The sequence below is a fragment of the Carassius gibelio genome, chromosome B20 (assembly GCF_023724105.1).
Source record: "Carassius gibelio isolate Cgi1373 ecotype wild population from Czech Republic chromosome B20, carGib1.2-hapl.c, whole genome shotgun sequence".
Taxonomy (NCBI): Eukaryota; Metazoa; Chordata; class Actinopteri; order Cypriniformes; family Cyprinidae; genus Carassius; species Carassius gibelio.
In genome coordinates, this window is record NC_068415.1 from 10,715,709 (window position 1) to 10,738,784 (window position 23,076).

The window sequence follows — 23,076 nt, forward strand, 5'->3', positions numbered from 1 at the left end:
TTGCATAATAAATGTTCTTTATTTAGCCTCATCCATCATGCCATTAATATCAGGTACCGAACAAGGATGAAACTATGTCACAATTGACCCTTTTGTTTAACAACTTTAGCTTCTGAATAATCATTTATACAAATAGAACAACACAACAGCATAATAATGAGACATTTATGGCATCAGTGATTGCTTTATATACATTTTGTAATTACACTTCAGCTAAGTGTCCATTGGCTTGAATGTCCAGTTGAGAATGCTCTTCCCAAAAGTTGGTAGTGTTTATTTCATTAAGTGTTTGTTTAAACTGACCAGCTTACTGGAAAAAAAGGCAAAGGAAGCTCAATTTGCTGTATTCCATCATTTGCATTAATAAATTCCTCCCAATTGGTCAAAATGATGTTATATAATTCACCTAAAGGAAACAAAACTAAGATGACAAACATTGTACTCAATTCATAATTCATTCTCAATTAAGAATCATATACAGTCTTTTTAGTGCGTGAGTGATTCCATATTTTTCAGCAAATCCTTCAATATGGGATGAGATAACTGGTAGCCTCTCCATAAAGCCTTCGGCCAAATCTTGTGTGGCTGGTATACTGTAGCTGACCGACAGTACTTTTTCATCTCCCATTGGTGAAGCTCTGATGTTCAGAATTTCAACATCATCTCCTGGTGCAGACTGCAGAAAATGCAATTCAATATAGAAACAGAAGTTTTTAGCATAGATTTAAAAGCTCAGTTTGGAGGAGTAATGTAAGAAGTGCCACTTACAGCATAACGACTGTAGATCCTCGCATTAATTTCAGATGGAATCTTTCCTTGAAGCAAGAAGCCAAGGTGACCAGTTGTTGGTGTGGAAACTGAGGCACTTATGCCATCACTTCGAGCAGCATAGCGAAAGTCTACATCAGTGAATGTTGGGCTGGTGATGTCCACATTCAGGTTATGGCTAGGATCACTAAAGAAAAATTCATAAGCGAGCTTAGCAATTACAATTTTCACACATAATCTGTAATAATAATAAACCACTAGTAGGACTAATACAAAACTTGTACTTATATCTCAAAAGTCAGTATTTTGTTTCACCTCATGCGAAGAACATTGCTGATGTCCATTGTAAAGTCAGCATGTGTAAGTACAGCATTTGCTCCTACAACAAGGGCACCATTCTCCATTGTAGTACTCATGGAGCCTAATTAGTGTGAAAGCACAAATTAATTAGGCTTACGCACTTAGAATAAAATACTGTAATTTACTCTTAGTACACATTACTATCACTTAATTATCTATATGTATTTGTATTTTTGTCTTTTCAGATACTTACTGTTAAGACTGTACTCCAGGAGCACAACTGGTGAAGTGGCTGTAGCCATGAGAACAGTCTGGTAAACTGGGGCACTACCATCTAGTTTTGCAACAACATTTGTGGTGTATACTGGGGAGACGATCTTTGAGGTGTAGTCAATTTTCTGCTTGGGTACACTAAGCTCCACCAACACCATCTCAGAAATCCTTAGGTCACCAAAGGTGCTTGGTTGAGACAGGTCCATTTTCATATCAGCCGCCAGTGACTTTAGAAGCTCCAGATCAACTATAGCCTGGCCAGTATGATCTCCCTTTGTGTAAAAACCTCCAATATTTGCTTCATTCTTGGAAGAAAACTTTGAAATGGCATAAACATGTTCCATAGCTGTTTCCACAGACAGGTTTTCATCCACATCAAATGCTACCTTGAGATCTTCATAATTCAGGTTGCCATTGGCAAAAGTCTTAAGAGCATATCGCAAACTGTTGCCATTCAGATAGATGGATTCGTCATAATTTAGAGCTCCTTTTACAATACCACTATCTAGGAATGCTCCATCAATGATACCCTTTATGAGAGTCTCAGCAGAGATAAATGTAAGAGTACCTTCACCTTTTAAGATGTTTTCAGCATTTCCTTTACCAACCAGCTTAATAATGGGAATGTCAAATGTGTACTCTGTCTTAAAAGTTGAATCAACTTTTGGATGGACCTTGTTGTCAGCAGTAAATTGGTGGTTGGCTTTAACTGTAAGAATGGGTAGGTTAATATTTGCAGCTGTAGTCACAGACAGTGCTACTTCAAATTTATCTGGGTTTATAATTACAGTGCTTTCATGGGTTCCTTCAATGTGTTGATTTTCCAGGACCACAGAATTGGCTAATTTGAATCCACTTTTGGTGCTCAGACTGCTGGTTCCTTCAAGCTTGGCCTTCAGTCCCTCAAACTCAGAGGCTGTAATTGCTACAAATTGAATTACAGGGTTATCTTTCCCATAGATACCAGCATTAGCATTAAGGTTGAATATAGAAGACTTGAATGACACCTCAGAGATTAAATCACCCAGAGGACGGATGTTAATGAGACCAAGATCAACAATGGGTGCAGCTTTGCTCTTCTGGTAGACAATCTTTGCATCTACATCAATAGCCTGGTCAAAGTTGGTCAACAAATGCTTAAGGCCAGTATGTTCATATAGGTTGATGTCGCTGATTTCTGGAGTATCAACAATCATAGTTAATGTTTCAAACTGGATAGGTGGGATACTGAATGGGACAGTCAGGAATTCCAAATTGGCCTCTCCATTTACTGCAGCATAAATGCCAGCCTCATCTCCGTTGTTGGCAGCTGTAAAGTTGTGACTGTATTTGTACTGGTTGAAACGAGCAAGTGCCACAGTGCTCAACTTCTGCATGTTGTTATTTATGATAACAGCATAATCATTCTGAAGATCAATCTTGGCAGTCAGAGGGTCTTTGAAGCTGAGTTTAGTATTAGCCTTGTTTTGGAAATCAAGGACCACCTCAAAGGGATGCACTAATATGTTGAAGGCACTGGAAAATGTACCACTGAGCAATCCAACAAACTTTGTGTCATAGGTTGCTTTTGTCACTACCTTCATTTCTCTGAGATCAGCCTTTCCAGAAGCTATCAGCAAGTAATTGTCTCCAGTATCAAGATTTCCTTCAAGACGGACATTAAAGTCGATGTAGTTCAAGAAAACACCTTCAGCCTTTATTTTCTCTTTAAGCTTTAAAGATCCACAATCACCATCTGTAGAAATGGTTAATGTGGCTGTTGTTGGAGTAATAATTATATTTGACATACTTTTGATGGTTTTATCATCAGACTCATCATGCATTTGGCACTTGACTTCTTCCATCATGGTCAGAAGGATGTGTAAGCCATCCTGCTTAAGAGTTATCTCATTAATGTAGGAATAGTCACCATTCAATGAGAGCGTATATTCTGTTTTAATATTTGCAGACATTCCATCCTCCAGTGCAAATAAGGCCATGTTATCAATGTTAGCACTAAGGGAGTTGATAGTTATCTTCACATTGCTCTTGGACACAGCCTGGGCTGAGAAGCCGTAGAGTGACACTGAGGATTGATGTTCAACAGCTAGGACACTGTGAGTGAACTTCAGGGTTTCAGAAACAATCACACGACTCATCTTAGGGCTGGCAACCCGAGCTGTGGAATCCAAGCTGTATTTAAGAATGTCAAATTTGGATGATCCATGTGAGGTAATGTGCCCAGTGAATTGAGGCGTTTCTGCACTTTCAGTAGAGTTTAGGAATTCCATGGTAGTTCTCATGTTGAAAATTGGAATATTGACCCTAACCTCACCATACAGCTTTCCGAAGCATGGCATCATGACCTCACTAGGGATTGCAGGGAGAGTGAATTCTGGTAACTGCAGGTCTGGGAATTTGTGATCTGGAAAGTATTTAGGTATTTCAGGGAAGGAGATCTCTGGAAAACTGATTTCTGGCAATGTGATGGCAGAGATTTCTGGCAGGTAAATAATTCTTAGGTCGCCAAAGATGGCCTCAGCAGGTGGCATTTCATAATTGGCAATTAAGTTTAATAGGTCTAATAGTCCCTGTCTGATATCATCATACTCTATTCTGATTGGTGACACAGTGTAATATTGCAGAATGGTAAACTCTGGAAGGTCAATCAGTGTAGAAGGGAGGCTGAATTCCTGAAGCTTCTCTAAACTTATTTTTATGGAGGGTACAACAAGGTCTGTAAGTGGGAAAGTGAAAGATGGGATTTCAAATTCAGCTGTTTTTAGTCCTGTCTTGACTCCATCACAGAATTGCTTCATCTCATTTACAATTGCCTGTTCTTTAAAGATGGTTTGGATTATTTTCATAATGGCACTGCATATATCTGTTGCAATGGATACTACTTTTGTGGAGATACCACTCACTTGACGCATGATTTCTTCTCTGATATCCATGTCTGTAATTATCTTCCTGATACTCTCTATAAGTGCCTCAGAGTCAAAGTAGACTACCCATTCAACAATGTCCTTGAGGTTTCTTACCACATCTGCAACTTTGATTGTTTTCAGCTCCTCAAAGCAAGCGGTAAGAGATGACAGAGCATAACTGACAAATTCTCTGATTGCCTCAAGCTTTTGCCGAATCTCAAGTGACAAACTCATGGTGTACAGATCATTTATCAACTCCTTAACTTTCTGGTTGGCTTCATCCACAAATGCATTGTAGTCAAATGACCTAACATATCGGATGTAATGGTTTAGGCAGTTGTTTAAATGCTCAATGATTTCCTTTACCTCTGTTGTTTTCAAGTAGGTCATGGCCTTATCCAGCAGATCTGTGATGGGGGTCAGAACAGATTTCCAAGTGCCAACAAGAACCTTGACAGTTCCTTCGATATTGAACTTCTTAACAAGGTCAAAAACCTTTTTCAGAATTGCTTCAATCTTCTTGTCAACCCCAGATCTAACCAGGAATCCTCCCACGGCATCAAGCTTCCCTCCCAGTACAGTAAGAACTTGTTTTGCTTTTTCAGCAGTATTGCGGATTTCCTCTGTAGGGATTTGAGCCACCAAATTGCCTGCATAGTCTTTGAAGTTGGCAGAGGTAACAAAGTTCTTCACATCTTCAATGAACTTTCCTTGGTCAAAATTTGCAACAAACTGCTTCAGTTCACTCAAAATATTCTCCAGTGTGGATTTAATAGCATAGTTTTCCTCAAGATCTCGCAAGAGGCCACTGCCGCTGCCCTTCAGTCTTGTTACATCAATCTGCTCTATTAAATTTTCAGTTGCTTCAATGACAGCAATAACTATGGCTCTGATGTCATATTTCATATTGAATGCATTCAGTTCTTCTGTTAGTCTCTGTATTGCAGTGTCAGCATCTTCTACAAAAGAGTCCAGTTCAGTGACTAGCTTCAACAAAACAGGCTTTAGATTCATCAGAGCAGCCTCCAGGTCATCCAGAGTAAATCCATACATCTCATAAACAGCAATCAGCTCTTCCCTCATCTTGATGATTTTCCTCTCCAGATTTAGCTCATTTACAGAATCACTAATGTACTTAGCCAGGTTCTGAATCTCAGCTATTATGTCTTCTCGGTTGATATAATACTGCATGGCTTCAGCAATCTTTAAAATTGTAAGTTTAATGTGTTGCAGGTCCAAAGGAAAATGCTGAATCAATGGTAGGCTAAAGATACGGCTGTTAGTGTTTTTATCGTATTTTAGGAAGGCTGAAAAAAGGTGGTCTTGATCGTCAGAGTCAACCCCATTGAAGAGGTTTGTGATTATGGATCCAGATAGTTCTACTCCAAGTCTTTCAGGGTTGTTGTAAACACTCACATCTTGGTTGAACAAATGGTTGTTAACCTTAGATTTTACTCTCACTGTGGCCTGCTGCTCAGATGGTGTCAGCACGGTATCAATCTTATTGTCAAGGTTGGTTTCAATTGATAGACCGTTGTCCAAATTGTGAGTTGTTGAGACTCTGCATTCATGTGAGTGTGCAAAAGCAAGTGGTTCTGCCTTCAAAAGAAGTTTAGTGTAAACTTGTGCGCTTTGTTTTCCATACAGATACAAATCACCATCTGTATTGGCCATAGCGTCAACGTTAAATCTGAAGGGAACAGCAGTGGCATGAAAGTTACCGTTGAAGCGTAGGTACTGGGAGTTTAAAAGCGCATCACTGCCGAATGTGACTGAAAGTCCAGCAACCTCAATTTCTGTGTTGTGACTCATGTGAGAGCCCATGAGTTTTCCAGTAGTACCACACTTGGCAGTGACAGCCAGATCTACATATCTGATCTCATATGTGTGCTTCAGTTCATCTACACCAGAGGAAAGCTTCCAAAAGCCTTTCAGGTCAGCTGTGTATGGAAGCGCTTTAAACTGGGCATCATTATCTAGAGTGATATCCAGAACTTTCAGATTATTTTTGATTGCCAATGAAGTACTATATGGCTCGATCTGAATGGAGATATCATGATTATAAGTTACAGCATTGCCATCAAGATCCGTTTTGGATTTGAAAGCTACCAAAGACAGGGATGCAGACAGAGAATTTGTATTTTTAATTAGCATTTCCATAAATGTACCCTTCGTCTCAGCTGACAAGGAAAGCTTTGATGTGTCAAGGTCTCCGTTGAATTTGTTCTCAAGCGTCAAAGGAATGAGAGTGCTTTCCATTGAGGTTGTGCCACTCGTGGCCAGGCCATCCCTGGTCAGGGATAGGCTGCACTTGTGGGAAGCTGTGTGTTCAATAAGATTTGCAGAGACATCACCTTTTACATCCAGCCCATTGGCATCCAGTGTTGCTACAAACTGGGAAAGGACACGATTTTCATCCCCAGCAGAAGTGTCAGCCTTAGTCTCAATTTTAATGTTGACCAAATCTGGACTAGCACTAGCCGCAGCTACATTTCGGATGTTAAGACTAAGAACCTCTGCCCTTGTTTCTGACTTCAGAGCAAGTAGAGACCCTGTATAGGTAACTTCAGCGTCATGTATCAGAGTGTTCTCAAATGCAGTTGTTTTTGAGATAACAGAGAGCTCTCCATTGGCAAGCACCGCTTCAATTATGTTCTCTGCTTGGAAAAGGTCTGAGTCTACTTTCAGAGAGGACTCAATTTTCACTTCTGGCTTAAATGGGAGTACAATAAATGACTGACTGACAGCAACTTCACCATTCAGAGGACCAGCCTTGATGGAGCCCATCAGGTTTCCTTTTCCAGAGATCTCATCCTCATTGAATCTAATCTGGTCTGTGTGTTCCAGTGAAATCTTCAGACCCAAGGGACTGTTAGCCTCAATCTTGCTGCTTGAGTTAAATTTGATTTTTTCAGCAGTAGTCAGTTCCTCGGCATAATTAAGACTGGCTTCAAATAGCTTATGATCAAATGCGGATTTCAGCTCAGCCCTCAAAGATTCCCCAGGTGTTTCTTCCACTAATACAGATCCTAAACATAAGCATAATAACGTTTAAGTAATGATTATTTAATTACAGATTACAAAAATGTGTTTAGGAATAATATAGTAGCAAAAAAAATATACAAATACCTTCCATTTTGAAGGAGAGGAGATCCACTGGGCTAGTTCCAGTTGCTTCAATCGTGGCAGAATAGCTTGGTTTCTCACCAAGTTCCCTGCCAGCGGAAATTGTTGCCTCCATGTTGTAAAAGTTGCTGTTTAGCTTGCTGGACATCTCTGCCTTTATCGTGTGAGGCACTGACACAGACAGACTCTCAGGAACAAAAACCTCTGGAAGAGGAATGCTAATGGAATCAACTTCCAGGCCAAGCTGAGGTAATACCAGTTTTGGTGTGGTCAGGGCAGCAGGGAAGTTGAAATCTCCAGAAGATTTCCCAGCAAGAGGAAGGGGAATGGAGATGGTATAATAATTCTGGCCAAACTTGTATTTAGCAGAACCCTCGCTGTTGAAAAAGATACAATTTTGCATTAATGTACTTAACATTAATTAGTATGTGTAACATTGTAGATATGTTACATATTTCTGCATTTTGAAATGTATTGTTATATTTTTAATTCACTCACGCATTCAGGAAAAGCTTCTTGGGGACAGTGAATTCTGGAAGGGCAGGAATCCTAAAGCCCTGGACATATGGGATGTTGGTGGCTAATTGCTCCAGGTAGGTATTTGAGGCCTGGATGATTATTGAGTATATGTTACATTCAAATTTTTGTATGCTTATGAATTTATTGGTTTGGGGAATCAATTATTTATTCTAAATTTACCTCAACTGACTGGATCAAGACATCACGGATCTTCATATCATATGTACCAATCTTCTGATCAAGCAGGTCACTGACTGTGGTTTTGATGGCATCCATAGGAATACTGTTGTGAATCTCTGTGCTAACATTAGAAATGACCTCAGCCTCAATCTTCTCCGCATCTAAAAAGAACATGAAAATCAATTAATATAGCAGAGGACTTCCAGTGCATTTACAGAATTTGAGATGAAGTTGAATTTAAGTAAGTAAGTACAGTTCGAATTAAAATGTACCATATTTCAGAATGACTTTCTGGATAGAGGACGTTTTCTCCGGGAGACTAAGTTCACTTTCAAGCTCTACTGCAAGACCCTTCAGTTGTGCAGTTACTTTAGCATCAGTCTGAAAATGAGGAATGAGCAGCTGAACCTGCAGCATGGCATCCTTCATTGACTGTGTCCTAAAGAAGGAAGAAAATACTAAACCCATGAGTTTATTTGTATAATGTGTAATTATTCAAAATATGTTATTATTGTTGGAACATATTTCATATAGACATGTGCATACTTAGCAAGGGCGATAAGAGATGCCTCAGGTATATTCTTGTTAATGAAGTCAAGCTGAATGGAATGTGTGGCCCTGCTCTGAGTGCTGCGTTCAACAGAATGAACCCGAATTCCAGCTTCAAGGTCATAATCAGGAATTTGGAGATCAGCTGAGACACTGTATTTCTGTCTGTCGAACATCAGTTTTGCAGTCCCCTCAAATGATGCTCCTATTATATGGAAAAAGAGCAACATTTCAGTTAGTTAATAGACGAAAATGTGTTGAGATTGTGAGGAATTTTGGGGAAGCAATGCTTTACCTTCTGCCTTCAGACCAAAAGTAATCTTGTCAACTTTGTCTTCATACACATAGTCGACAATAGCTGTGTATGCAGAAACCTCACCAGTGGGGTGGATTTCAATGGCAAATCTAAAGACACAGTTCTGTGTTAAAATTTTGAGACTCAAAAAAGAAAGAAAACAAACAAATTAATACACTAATATTGTCCTTACTTGCTGTCACCAGTCAAGGGGAAGTAGGGAGAGGCATCACTGGAAAATGCATTTGAATATTGCAGGGCACTGCAGTACTTAAAACCAGGGAAGAAAGGAGTGCATTTCTGTGCCTTGACATGTTCCATCATTGGAGGGATAGTCTTTGTTTCAATACCAGTCACTGAGAACAAGGAGTTACTGTGCAGAGAAAATAAAATGATTTTTTGTTATGTATTTGTAGAGCATTATAAAAAAAAAAATTTGTTTATCATGATTGCGTTTCATGTTAACAGTAGCATCTTACGTCACACTGATGAGTTTTGTTCGAGCTTGGGGTGTGGGAAAGGTCAGCTTGAGCTGCTTTTTGGTTACAGAAACCTTTACTTTAAGACCGCTCTCATGATAGATGTTAGTATGCATCTCTAGACCAGACTCAACATAGTCAGGTAAGAGAGCTCCAACCTCAGTCACAAACTCCACTCCAACAGATGGCATGAAAGCCATTTCGCTCTGTGTGAAAAGAGAAATAAATAAGTTAAATAATCTAGCTCGGTAAAACCTTGGTTACTGATTACAATGAGTAAAAGGCTGGACCCATACCATATCAGGGGCAATTTTCAGTCCTCCTTTCACTCCTGGAGCAAAAGTACCAGACAGGGCAACTCTTAATGGAACTCCAGTACCAGTGGGTAGATAAAACTCATTGTCCAAGAAGACGTAGTGAAGGAAAAGGTTGTTGTTGACACTTGAGTAAAGGTTCCTTAAGAACTGTAAAACAAATCATTCACTCTATAAATTTCAACCTTTTTAATTATTATGGTGTTTTATTTGTTAAGCAGATTTTCTTAGCACTTATATGTATTTTAAAGCAGTTCACTTACATCAACAGGGAACATGTTTAAGAGTCTATTAGCCAGCAAAGCAGCAGAGCTGGCCATGCCTTCCATATCCTTGGTTTTGAGATAGCCCATTTCAGCACCCAAAAGCCTCAGGTAGACCATAGCCTCTGGGTTATCCTGGACCTTTAGTTTCTGGATGAGCTTGTTAACATTATCCATGATTTCCTTGACAATGCTTTGAGGAGCCTAGAATGAGAGATGTATGTGAGTGATACACCAAACAAAGAAAACTGCTAAAAGGTTGCCATTTTTGTAAATGTAAAAGACCTGTTGCATTTTTATGTTATTCCATAGAGCTGGGAACATTCTCTGCATAATGTCGTTGCCTCTTGGCACTTTATCAGCTGCATAGTTAATTGTCTTCTGCATGGTGTCATGGAAGAATCCATCAATACCCATAAGGGCATCAACAGTGGGCTCCAGTCCCTTGCCATTCAACCCAATCTGTTAGAACGAAAAATAACAACATCAATATAACAAATATAATAAAATCAAAAGAAGAAGATTTAAAAATGTAGACTACTCTTGTACCTCAAACATGTCTACATCATATCCAAAAGCATTCAGGGCCATCTCCAGGATGACTTCATTGGGCAGACGTTCTTCAGACTCAAAGATCACATTTCCCTCTAGAGAGCCAATCTTGTAATTGCGTGAGTACTTTGTTGGATCTGTGGAAGTTCTGATCTCATTGTCTTGGAGGGCATTGACAATCTTATCTCGAAGTCTGAGAAGCAGAAGAGAAATTAGATACAGTTTTTATACTTAAGATGTTAAAACGTTTTAAGATTTCTACTAACTCTTTAGTCTCAGATGCTGTGGAGCTTAGGATGTTGCTGATATGTGAGTTAACAAAGCTCATAGCCTGACAGTTTTCATTTTTAGGCAGAGCAGCAACCAGCTGAGCCAGTTCAGAGGGCTGAGGGTCCTTCATCACAATGAGATACGCAGCAACGCGCTTCTGTATGGGTGCGGCTTCATCGAAAATGACCTTCATTAGCACCTCTCTGCCCTGTTAGAAAGTATAGCGAGTTAGAAAGTTAAGCAAGTTTATGTTAGCCAAACATACATTTATTGTAAATACTTTAGATTTATTGAAAATTCTAGAAGTCTTTCAATTAGGTTATATATCTTGTTTACCTCGTCAGGGACAGAAGTGAGTCTAAAAGCTTGAATAGCAGCTTGCTGGACCTCAGGGGATGCAGCAGGTTGGTTTACACATTGGATAATCGCAGATTTTAGAGCAGGGCTTGCGGCTCCGACGGCAGCAGCCATGTTTCCAATGACCTTTGAGATTTCATATACAGATTTCAGTATCCACATATCAGGTGTTATTTTTAACTTTGTGAAGCATGAGGAATGGAATAGGTTGAACATACCCTCAGGGAAAGGTACACATGTTCCTGGTCGCCTGTGCAGTCACCAATCTGTTCAAGAGCGTAATCAGCAACTCCCTGAATCTCTGGGGTGACACTTCCTTCAGCTTCATAGAGCCTTGCATAAGACATAAATTTTCAATTTTACTTTTAGATCAAATACCATGGCTACAGTTGAGTTGTGTGATTTCTCACCTCCTGACAGCATTGCTAAGGGCATAGTAGATGGGCTTGCTGTTCTTGTACTTGGCCATCTTCAGCATTTCCTCAACAAGGTCTCTGGATGGGTTGGGAACCATTCCCATGGCATACACTGCAGCATCAATCTCTAAGGAAGAACGGTCAAAGGTCCTGAGAACCTGCAAGATGGAGCTGGTGCATTCTGGCGTGCCACACTGGAACAACGCCTGGTACACCAGGGAGCGAGAAATCTCCAGGGCCTCTGGGAGAGCAGCGCTCAGGCTTTCAGAATTCATTTTGCGGATTGTAGCGATGAGCTTGTGAGCTAGGTGGGCTCTGTTGTGTCCATTGTTGGTCTCGGAAAGGCCAGCCAGTTCCCGTAGAACAGAAAGCATGACCTCTTTATCCTTAATTGGATGGACTGAGTCAATGCTTCCATCAAGATGTAAGGTCTTCATGTTGGCTACATCTAGAGGTTGGTAAACACGAAAACGGCATTAATTGAAATTCAATTACTGCAAACGCATGTTAATTTAAGTGTCTGAAGAATTGCTTACCATGTTCAAAGATTCTATCATTGTGCACTGACACTCCCACAAGAGTTAAGACTTGTTTTCCTACATTAGTAACTCCATACTGTCCTCTGTTTATAATCAGAATGAATAAGCAGATCAATAAACGAAACGCTCAGTCAAAAGTAAAAACCCATGTAGCTGTCAGTGAACTCACTTGTAAGAAAAAGGCACAAGCATGTGTTTTTCAGTGCAGGAAGCAGAGGTCATGTGTTTCTGTGCATTATCAAACTTGTAGTTGCAGGTTTGACTGCTTTCAATGAGCTTAGCAAGTGGGTAGTGCTGTGTGATGAAAAGAAAGCAAGTTCAAATATTTTTGAAGCCATCAGATATCCAGCACACTGTTATTTGTTGTCTTGTTCAAAGACGAGTTGACTTACCAGGCCTGTGATAAGGGCCAGGGGACTGGTGTGGTCCTTGACCGGTCTGAAATTGTCACATTTAGACAGGTCTCTGTTGAGGGTGACATCGGTGGCAATGTCCTCTCTGGTGTTCACAGTGTAGCCTGTCTTGCACATACCGTAGATAGTGGGCTGGATTTGGAAAATAATTCATGATGGATTAGTCAATACATATCAACCTTTTAACAAATGTAAACGTTTTGCAATGGTTTAGAGACCGACCATTCTCCTGTTCCTGTCCTCCTCCAACACAGGCACTGCCAGGGCAGAGATTAGACCTCTCTTGATGTTCAAAATATTGACTGGTTCATCATCCTCAGGAAACAACTTGATGTCATCATCTCCCTCAGCAGTGAACTTCAGTAGGTTCCTGAGAATTACGATCAGGGTAGGATGTGTTTTTATGTTACGTTTAAATATGTTTTTTCTTATCTGCTTAAAATAAATATGTTATATCATTCTGTTGTGTGTGTGTGTGTGTGTGTGTGTGTGTGTGTGTGTGTGTGTGTATATATGTGTGTGTGTATTATTTGGTGTAGAATGCCTTGAGAAACATACTTCTCCATGGCAGCCTTGAAAGCGTCTGCACCAGCAGATGGCCCAAAGATAGGCTTTCCTTCTGCATCAACATCAGTCACCTCACTCAACTCGCACTCTGTTGTGCGCATGATGTAGCTGCATGTACGTGGGACCTCAATTTCAACCTGTTTAAAAAAGAATTTGATTAAAATTTCAAATTTTAGGAAGAAAAAAAAAATCTAAATATATAGGCATTCGTCATTTATACCTTGCATCTTGCTTTGGGGCCGTTGGTTGCTCCGTTCAGTGCATTTAGGGACTCTGTTTCGTAGGTGTATTCATACTTGTGGAAGCTCTTGTACCTTTTGGCCACTAGAGGTGCAAAAATCACATCTTAAAAATCAAGGACACTCAAGGATACATTATTATTTCTTTAGCTTTAAATTGCCTTTGTGAAGAGATAAATTATAAAACAAAAATTTATTATTATTATTATTACTGTAACATAACTTAAAGAAGGATGCTTTTTATTTTATTTTTCCTGCTAAATATCATTTGGTAATAAATACCGTATGGACCTTTTTATATACAACTGACATTTTCTTAAAAAAAAAAAAAATTATAATAAAAATTATTCTTAGGACTTACAAAGGCATGGTAATTCCTCATCTTGAGCATCTAAGATGAACAAACAGCAAGGAGTATTAAACAAACAATATCAACCATAACTAATTAATACATGATGACAACAGACAATTTCACTTAAATGTATCATCTTTAACATTTTATATTCTTAATGTATGTTTACCAGTAGTTACTAATATGTAATATAATACAAATATTTTATTAAAAAAAATAGAATTTTAAAATTTTTAGAAACAAATGACTACTACTAGAACTGAAACAAAATAATTAAAAATATAAAATACATACATACAAAAGTCACAAATGTTTCTTTTAAATCCTCAGTAGTACTTACATGTCAAGACTATTCCACTTAGAAACAGCAAAAGGCAGAGCTTAGTGTCCCCCATAATGGGTTCAGTTAAGCTCTTTCCTTCAGACCTTCAGACCTTCCTTCAGATGTGATCTGCTGTATTGCTGCTGTTAATGGCTTTATAGGTTCTGCAGGAATGGGAGGAGAGATGGTAGCTGCAAGAAGTAAAGTCCCCACTCCAAAGTTCATATCTTCTGCCTCTGTGGCAGGACAAAGGCAACTATTTCATGTAATGTCAATGGCTTTTCAAATGGAGAGAAAATGTAAAATGCTTTTTCACTTGGTTTGCTTGATCTGTTAATTGATTAGTTCATTAATGCCCTTTTGTTTTCTATGTGACCTCATCTTATTAATACACAGATAATTATTTTTTTGTTTAACTACTTTAATATATATATATATATATATATATATATATATATATATATATATATATATATATATATATATATATATATATATATATAATTGTATATTCAGAAAAAAAATTACATTTGTTAAATTGTTAAATATTTTAACCAACCTTTTATACTGGTAACATCTCAACAAGCGCCTTCTGGTTCGTCTTGTGATGTTATTTGACGACAGGCAGCCTGTCTTTCTTTTATGCCTTCTTAATTATGAGGTTGCAAAGTAGGACATTATGTATGGACCAAACCAGAAGTCGTCATATACCTAATCTTGGAACTGACATATTTCACTGCATTTTATTTTGATGTCATTTGCCAAGGGTTTTTCCATTCAGACATGACTAAACTGATACTGGAATAAATGATTAAACCTTCTGCCCTTTTGACCCATTTACTTTATCCTCTAACCTCTTATTTTGTGTTGTTGATCTCGATTAATCACGTTTGCCCTGGCAAGCCTTCTTGGATACACAGAAAGTTATTTTTCAAAGGCATTTATTTTTTTATTTATGGAAAGCTATTCATTCTAGAATTGGTCCGTAACATCCTTATAAGCTTCACTAGCTATCGTGATATAGAGCACTATATGCAGTATTTTCCCTGTAATGTTTGTTATTGATTACTTAAACAATACTACAACAGTCAAGAAAGATTTTGTCTCCTCTTAAAAAGAGAAATGCCATCCTCATTCAAAGCATTGAGCCAGAAACAAAATCTGATGAGGCCAGCAGTCACATGAATCTTTAACCTGTGTATTTGAATATGTCTCTTAAGTGTGCCCAATAAAAAAGAAAAATTGTATGAATTAATGTGTTTCGCTGATTAAATTGTCAGTGATTTATATTAAGTCTGTCTTGTAGTCTGTCTTCTATGACTTGGAATGCACTGTTTGAGAGTCTCAAGTCAAGGCTCAACACTAATGCTAACCCTGAGAAGAAACCATTTTCTATTTTAAAGCAGCTAACAGTTTGTATAAAATGATGCTTTTTTTGGCCAGTCTTTTAAAGTGGTATAATGTAACGAAGTAAAAATACTTAATTACAGTACTTTTTTTGGGAGTATCCATACTTTTTTGAGTTTTTATGTTTCAGCCAACTTTTACTCCACTACAATTAAAATGTATACTTTTTCTCCGATTCAGTTCCCCTAAGTATATTCGTTAATACCATAAAATAATCAGAACACCGACTGCAGGAAAGCAGGTTTGACAAATCAGTGGTCTGGTGTTTTACAAGTTCCTAAAAAACACCTTTGCTCATCGCGCACAACCGCGGATGATTTAATTTCCCACTCAGGTTGAGGCTGGGGTGTGCGATACAGCATCGTCTGCGATAATATGCTAACGATAAGTGTTGTTGTAATGATGTGCAATTTTAAGCTATCAAGAAGGCTATATCAACAAATCACACACAGAGTGCATGCACATTCATTTATTAGTCTATTAAAAACAATATTCCAGGCATTCTAAACTGTAGATGGCAATAATGCTTCTGTATGCTTTTTATATCTTTATCACACAAAGATACCATTTTTCTGCAGATACATGAATACATTTAATATATTTTACACATTTAATAATCATTTTATACAAGTTTAGTAAAGTAATAAGTGACTTACATTTTAGACATACTAGTTTTTATTTTTGCTCAATTTTGCTAACGAAAATAATTCCAAACAGATCACTGATCGCTGTTTACTTATTGAATGAATTAGCTATTTGAACAAATCAGCTGAATAAATCATTCAGTGATTCACCCATTAACACATTCAAATGCTTTGTTTCTGAATGAATCAGCCGTTTGAATGAATCGGCTGAATCTCAATGACTCACTCATCCAAGCGTTTCTTAAATGCATTTTATCTTGTGTGTGCTTTTCACGGTCTTTATAATCCAGATGTATTTTGTAAAGATCTAGGCACATTTCATCTCCTGTGTGTGTGTGCGTTTGTGTTTTAATGAGCCTGTTTTGAATGTTCTATTGCATAACAATGGCAGCCATTTTCACAGAAATATAAAGAACGAAAATACAAAAAAACACTTATTCCGTTTTTGCATTTTAGCTAGGCTATGTTTGCTAAGATTATATTAATATATTTAATACATTTTAATTAATACAATTAATAAAATTGAGAAGAATGTAAGAATTTCGTTTTGAAACATGAGTATTGCTATTTATCAGCATGCATAATTTTAGACAATTATCCAAGAATTTTGGTACAAACAGTAAACAATTATGCCTACTAGAAAAATGTTATGTTGGGGCGGGAATTGGTCACACTGCTCCACTTCGCTCAGATGCTCTGCTGTAACCTATTGGCGGTTTAAATTTCACATTTTTACTTTTTTTCATGTTTCAAATTATTTCAAATGTCAGTATTCACAGTTTTATGTTAAACAAAAACATTATGCCTTTTTATACATCTGTATCTGCAGTTTAAATTAATCCATGTACCCTCTGCAATACATAAATGGTGTAAATACATGTTATTTCAGATGCAGACTTCAGAAATATTTTCTTTTGTTTCAATGAAAGACACTAAGTAATGAATGAAGTGCTTCTTATTCTTACCCAAAAATACAAAATGGTAGAAATAGTTAAAACTGAACACAATCTTACTCAAGCTGTGTGTGTGTGTGTATATAAATATATATATATATATATATATATATATATATATATATATATATATATATATATATATATATATATATATATATATATATATATATATATATATATATATTTATATATATATGTGTGTGTGTGTGTGTATTTGTTTCTTTTACATTTGCATTTACTTGTACTTTTATTTTCAATACTTAAGTACATTTACAATTTTAAATCGTTCTTATATACACTAAATATCACATACTTTAAGACTTTTACTCAAGTAATATTCTAAACTAGCACTTCAGCTTCTACCAAAGTCATTTTCTGGTAAGATATCTGTACTTTTGCTTGAGTATGACTTTTAGGTAATTTATACAACACTAGTTGGTTGAAAAGGAGAACACACAGCACTGTTTAATCATGAATGCCTGTTTAAAAGTCCACTGATATCAAAGTTCAGATATTGACAGACTTGTCTTTTCTGTCTTACATAAGAAGAAGAGAAGAGAAGTGCACTGATTTAATTTCTTTCTCATAGTGCTTTTACAAAAATACAGAAACATTATATATTCATATATTAAAATAATGAAAATACAAGCTGACTAATGTCTCTTTCTGCGCAAACAATTCTTTCGCATTACATGGTTTATACCTCTATCACATTGGGATCCTGATGCAGAATCAACTCTTTTCCTTTAGGAATGTTCTTTAAGGATTTCCTTAGGCTACTTTTAGTCTGTATAATACTTTGATCTACAAACTATCTCTACTCTCAGAAATTAGGGCTCAATGTACCATTTAATTTTCTTTATTGCATTTTATCAGGTATTGAACCTGTACAATGCTGTAGTCAGGCTTTAGAAATTAGTGAGAACCTGACCTCAGTACAGTATACTGTAAAAGAAAGATGCGTAATGACATTATCAAACACAGACAGTTGCGTAACTATTGCAAGATAACTCTTATCTAATCAAATAGACCACAAATAAAATCTCTTTTGTGAGGGCTTGCATGGGTGACTTGGTCCGTGATTTTATTAAAGTATATATATATTGTTAATAATTGTCATTAATATTGATAATAATAATAATAATACAATAAAAAATTAATAATATTAACATTAAGGAAGTATTTCTTTATTCAATTGATCATTTTAATCATTTGGGTCTGTTGAATTGGCCTATCTTTTTGTAAATGCTAAATCAGGTGTACCATACTTGCATTGAGTAAAAACACAAAATGCAAAGTATTTGTACAGAATGTACAGTGTATTGCCTCAGAAGCTTTTGAGGTTTGCAATACACAACTTTATCAACACTTACTCTTATTACAGGCACTTTCCGATAAGGTTTTGGGCTTGAACAGTTCTGGGATGCCGTACATTGTGCAATAACGTCAGCACAGACTCATATACTGTATGTTAAACAGACAATGAATCATTTTTTTATGTAATGTAAAAATGATTAAAGTAAAATAAATGGCAAACATCTGAAATAAATCATGAAAGCATTTGTATGAGTTTAATACTGTTTCAAAAGTAAACACTTCATTTTCATATTTATTCACAAACAAGTGTAAATAACAAATATGACAAATTCCTAAAGACTCCTATACTTTGTGATAGCATGCATACATTTTTAGGAGACACATTTGTTCATTTACATCCTGTGTGGACTTTGATCGGGACATTTGAGTTGGATCCAACCTTCGTTCCTGCATTGATGAGCTTATCTTTTGTCTTAGGAGGCAAGTTGCTTACCTTTTCGAGTAGATAATGCTATGGATTTACTTACTGAACAAAATGTTTCTGTACTTTAAGTCCTCAATGATACTGTGCCCTGTCCTGCCATGTTTTACTTCAGCCAGAGTCTTTTAATTCAATTATATGCGAAACTTTTCTGATGTCTAGATACTAGATACATGAACTTTCAGTTGTGGTATGACAAGGGTTACTGATATAGTGAATCCTATTTCTTTTTACTGTTGCAATGATGCTTGAAACCATTCACTCTCAATGTAGATACTTTGGTTTAGTTCAGAACATTCAGTCAGCAGGGCCTTCTATGAAACCTCATAATGGAGTGGGAATTGCTTAATATGGTGTTGGATATGCTGTACAATAGAAACTTCACTCACATGCATGGCATATCTAACATGTGACACCCACAATCATCCACACTACGTCATGATTTTAGGAAAAGAATGTAGCTTTGTACATTTAAACTGTGGAAGATACACAGTAGACAACAGATTTCATGAATTGTCAAGTGTTTTGTTTTCTATTTTTAAGAGCATTAATGTTGTTTATTAGTTTTAAACTAACTTCAGCCTTATCCCATAATTCCTCATATGCATGGCAAATCTGATAAAAACTGATTTGTGTTTAAATTTGACTTCTGTTAAACAACATTGTATATTTGACCAAATAAAAGGCTTATTTTTCTTAATTTTTACATAACATTAACATCTAATGTAAAGAGTTTCTAGAAAAATCTATATGTTTGAGAAGGGAGACATTTCTTTGCAGTCTGATTGGTGCTGATCTTATGGGTGCTTGATTTGATGCCAAATCAACACACAAAAATCAATCATCTCAACCCCAACATGTACTGTTTGTTTTGTAGTTAAACTTCACATCAGATCCTAAAATGAAATCCTAAAGCTGGACTTTACAATGAAGAACATCGAGTGGTACTTTTATTCCCTCACATGAAGATTTGTTTAGTTTATTTTTTATTATTATAATTATAAAAAAACATCTAAATTCTAAATTAAATATATATATATATATATATTTTTTAATTAATAGTTGAATTGGTATCTGTTATAAGATCAGTTCAACAGATTATACAGGTGCATCTCAAAAAAATCATCACAATTAAAAGAACCAAAGACTTTAACTACTTCAGTCTGTGTGCACTGAATTTATTTAATACACGTTTCACAATTTGAGTTGAATTTCTGAAATAAATACATTTTTCAACGAAATTCTAATTTATTTCAGAAATTCAACTCAAATTGTGAAACTTGTGTATTAAATAAATTCAGTGCACACAGACTGAAGTAGTTTAAGTCTTTGGTTCTTTTAATTGTTATGATTTTGGCTCACATTTAACAAAAACCTCAACAAATAAAAATACTTCATAAGACCAAAAAAAACAAAAACAAAACATTTTTACTGAAGTGTTGGCCTTCTGGAAAGTATGTTCATCTACTGTAGATGTACACTCAATTCTTGGATGGGGCTCCTTTTGCTTAAATTACTGCCTCAATTCAGCATGGCATGGAGGTGATCAGTTTGTGGCACTGCTGAAGTGGTATGGAAGCCCAGATTTTTTAACAGTGGCCTTCAGCTCATCTGCATTTTTTGGTCTCTTGTTTCTCAGTTTCCTCTTGACAATACCCCATAGATTCTCTCTGGGGTTTAGGTCCGGTGAGTTTGCTTGCCAGTGTGTCATTTAACCAACCTTTGGTGCTTTTGTCAGTGTGGGCAGGTCCAAATCCTGCTGGAAAATTTAATCAGCATCTTCAAAAAGCTGGTCAGCAGAAGGAAGCATGAAGTGCTCCAACATTTCTTGGTAAATGGGTGTACTGACTTCGGTTTTGGAAAAACACAATGGACCAACACCAACAGATGACACTGTTCCCCAAATCATCACAGACTGTGGGAACTTAACACTGGACTTCAAGCAACTTGGGCTATGAGCTTATCCACACTTCCTCCAGACTCTAGGACCTTGGTTTCCAAATGAAATACAAAACTTGCTATCATCTGAAAAAAGGACTTTGGACCACTGGGCAACAGTCCAGTTCTTAGCCCAGGAAAGACGCCTCTGACGTTATCTGTGGTTCAGGTGTGGCTTAACAAGAGGAAAACGACAACTGTAGCCAAATTCCTTCGCACGTCTGTATGCCTTGACCCCAGCCTCAGTTCATTCCTTGTGAAGTTCACTCAAATTCTTGAATCGTTTTTGCCTGACAATTCACATAAGGCTGTGTTTTCTCGGTTGGTTGTGCATCTTTTTCTTCCACACTTTTTCCTTCCACTTAACTTTCATTTAACTTGCTTGGATACAGCACTCTGTGAACAGCTTCTTTGGCAATGAATGTTTGTGGCTTACCCTCCTTGTGAAGGGCGTCAATGATTGTCTCCTGGACAACTGTAAGATCAGCAGTCTTCTCCATGATTGTGTAGCCTAGTGAACCAAACTGAGAGATCATTTTGAAGGCTCAGGAAACTTTGCAGGTGTTTTGAGTTGATTAGCTGACTGCCATGTCACCGTATTCTAATTTGTTGAGGCAGTGAATTTGGTTTTTTTTTGTTAAATGTGAGCCAAAATCATCACAATTAAAAGAACCAAAGACTTAAAGTACTTCAGTCTGTGTGCATTGAATTTATTTAATACATGAGTTTCACAATTTTAGTTGAATTACTGAAATAAATGAAGTTTTCCCAAACATTCTAATTTATTGAGATGCACCTGTAGATTTTATATTGATTTGCTTCAAGTATTCAATGTCATTAATAACATAGACAGACAGATCTCTTCATGCTAATTGTTTTTCAGTAGAAAAAAATTCTGGAGTCAAAATGGTAGGCCTATGGAAATATCAGCATGCTTCCATGGAGTGACCATAAAGTCCATTGCCCCTGTGTGTCTGAGGTACATTTATATGTCAACATTAGCTGTTTGTTTTTGAGCTCAGTGTCATCATGGTCTATCATTCTCAAGAATCATGTTTAAACATGGGAGGTCGTTTATGGGTCTGGGGTCAATTCAGCTGAGAAATCTAAATTATATAAAACAAATATTATTAAAAACATAAAATAAGTCACTTGTAGATTCATTGCAAATTCATGCAATTACAGTGTTTTGTTATTCCTTATAGTAATTTGTACAATCAATGTCTTGTTATTACTTAAGGTCATTTGTACAATCAGAGATCATGAGTGTTTTTCTGTTTTGGAAAGATGGTTTGTTTTTAAAATAATAAAAAAGTAGATTTCAAAATCACAACATGATTTTTAGGAGAGGACATAAACTGCATTTTGGGATAGAGTTTGGATAACTGTTTTGAATCAGAATGTTGTGATAAAATATACTGTTTTTACATATTCAGGAATATACAGTAGGCTATATTGAAATATGACGAGCTGTGTACTCTTTTTGGCTGCAAGAGAAATTACAAGACAACATCTGCTGCCTCCTGGTGGAGATATCGAACATATTACCATCAGCGTTTTCCTATCTCAAATCTTTCATAATATTGAGAATTTTATAAAATAGAAATAATTTGAGCTATTAAAACACGAAAGGCATCGGAACTGAATATTAAAATATAAATCCATAGGCTATTTAATACAGGGTGATGTTATGTGGGGTAAATTCCGTCATTAGGTAGCCTACCTGGTAGCAGTGATTGGATATTGATTAAAAATAATAAAGAAAGAAAGAAAGAAAGAAAGAAAGAAAGAAAGAAAGAAAGAAAGAAAGAAAGAAAGAAAGAAAAACTAAAAGGTTGCCAAAACCTGCAAGAATAGTAGCCTACTAGTCACGATGAAGACTACATAGCCTCATTATTTAAACATCCCTTAACTGTAAATAGCCTAAACTTACATTTTAGCTACTCGGCTTCCTATCTTTAGATATGCCATTCTTGTAATCAAGAAGAGAGATAATGTTTAAAGACAAAAATCAAGTTTTACAAGAGAAATGAGCGGTTATGGAGATGCAATGCAACGGTATCCAGCTGCAGACAAGTACACGTTTTCTTTTCCGCTAGTGAACTGTTCTTTTTTCACTGATGTATATTGCAATCTGCTCTTCTTCGAAGCGTACGGACTCGTCCAAAGAGTAGCACAGAGTTTTGCTCTCACTTGATCGCTGTGTGTGCACAGAAATTATTAATTATTTGTCTTCAACTATATTGCAACTTGAAACATGAGTTTAGAATGTGAATGTTCTCAAATATGAAACTGGCAGTGACATCTCTTTCTCAGGTCCACGAGTCCCCCCTA

The 23,076-nt window shown here is 36.7% G+C and overlaps 1 protein-coding gene across 1 annotated transcript; it reads right to left on the minus strand.

Annotated features, from left to right (window-relative positions):
* On the minus strand, window positions 1-14,152 carry apobb.1 (apolipoprotein Bb, tandem duplicate 1). The gene is made up of 28 exons (XM_052585637.1): window positions 14,018-14,152; window positions 13,687-13,716; window positions 13,307-13,410; window positions 13,078-13,223; window positions 12,742-12,889; window positions 12,499-12,651; window positions 12,276-12,400; window positions 12,104-12,189; window positions 11,562-12,015; window positions 11,370-11,484; window positions 11,131-11,277; window positions 10,791-11,002; window positions 10,522-10,717; window positions 10,258-10,434; window positions 9,973-10,176; window positions 9,692-9,859; window positions 9,396-9,601; window positions 9,110-9,289; window positions 8,917-9,026; window positions 8,619-8,826; window positions 8,345-8,511; window positions 8,073-8,233; window positions 7,872-7,981; window positions 7,377-7,750; window positions 1,322-7,276; window positions 1,084-1,189; window positions 769-955; window positions 1-676 (listed from the first exon to the last, which is right to left on the minus strand). Exons 1-28 carry the CDS (start codon window positions 14,070-14,072, stop codon window positions 461-463), a joined length of 10,500 nt encoding a protein of 3,499 aa, XP_052441597.1. The 5' UTR covers window positions 14,073-14,152; the 3' UTR covers window positions 1-460.
* Window positions 14,153-23,076: the final 8,924 nt, after the last annotated feature.

Bases quoted from the DNA above. Each gene is read 5' to 3' on its own strand.
- apobb.1 (XM_052585637.1), bottom strand. From the start codon at position 14,072: ATGGGGGACACTAAGCTCTGCCTTTTGCTGTTTCTAAGTGGAATAGTC. The intron at 12,890-13,077 runs GTATGTTTCTCA...CGTAATTCTCAG, and splicing joins TTCAAGGCTGCCATGGAGAA to GAACCTACTGAAGTTCACTG. The intron at 8,827-8,916 runs GTAAAGCATTGC...TCCATATAATAG, and splicing joins TTTTGGTCTGAAGGCAGAAG to GAGCATCATTTGAGGGGACT.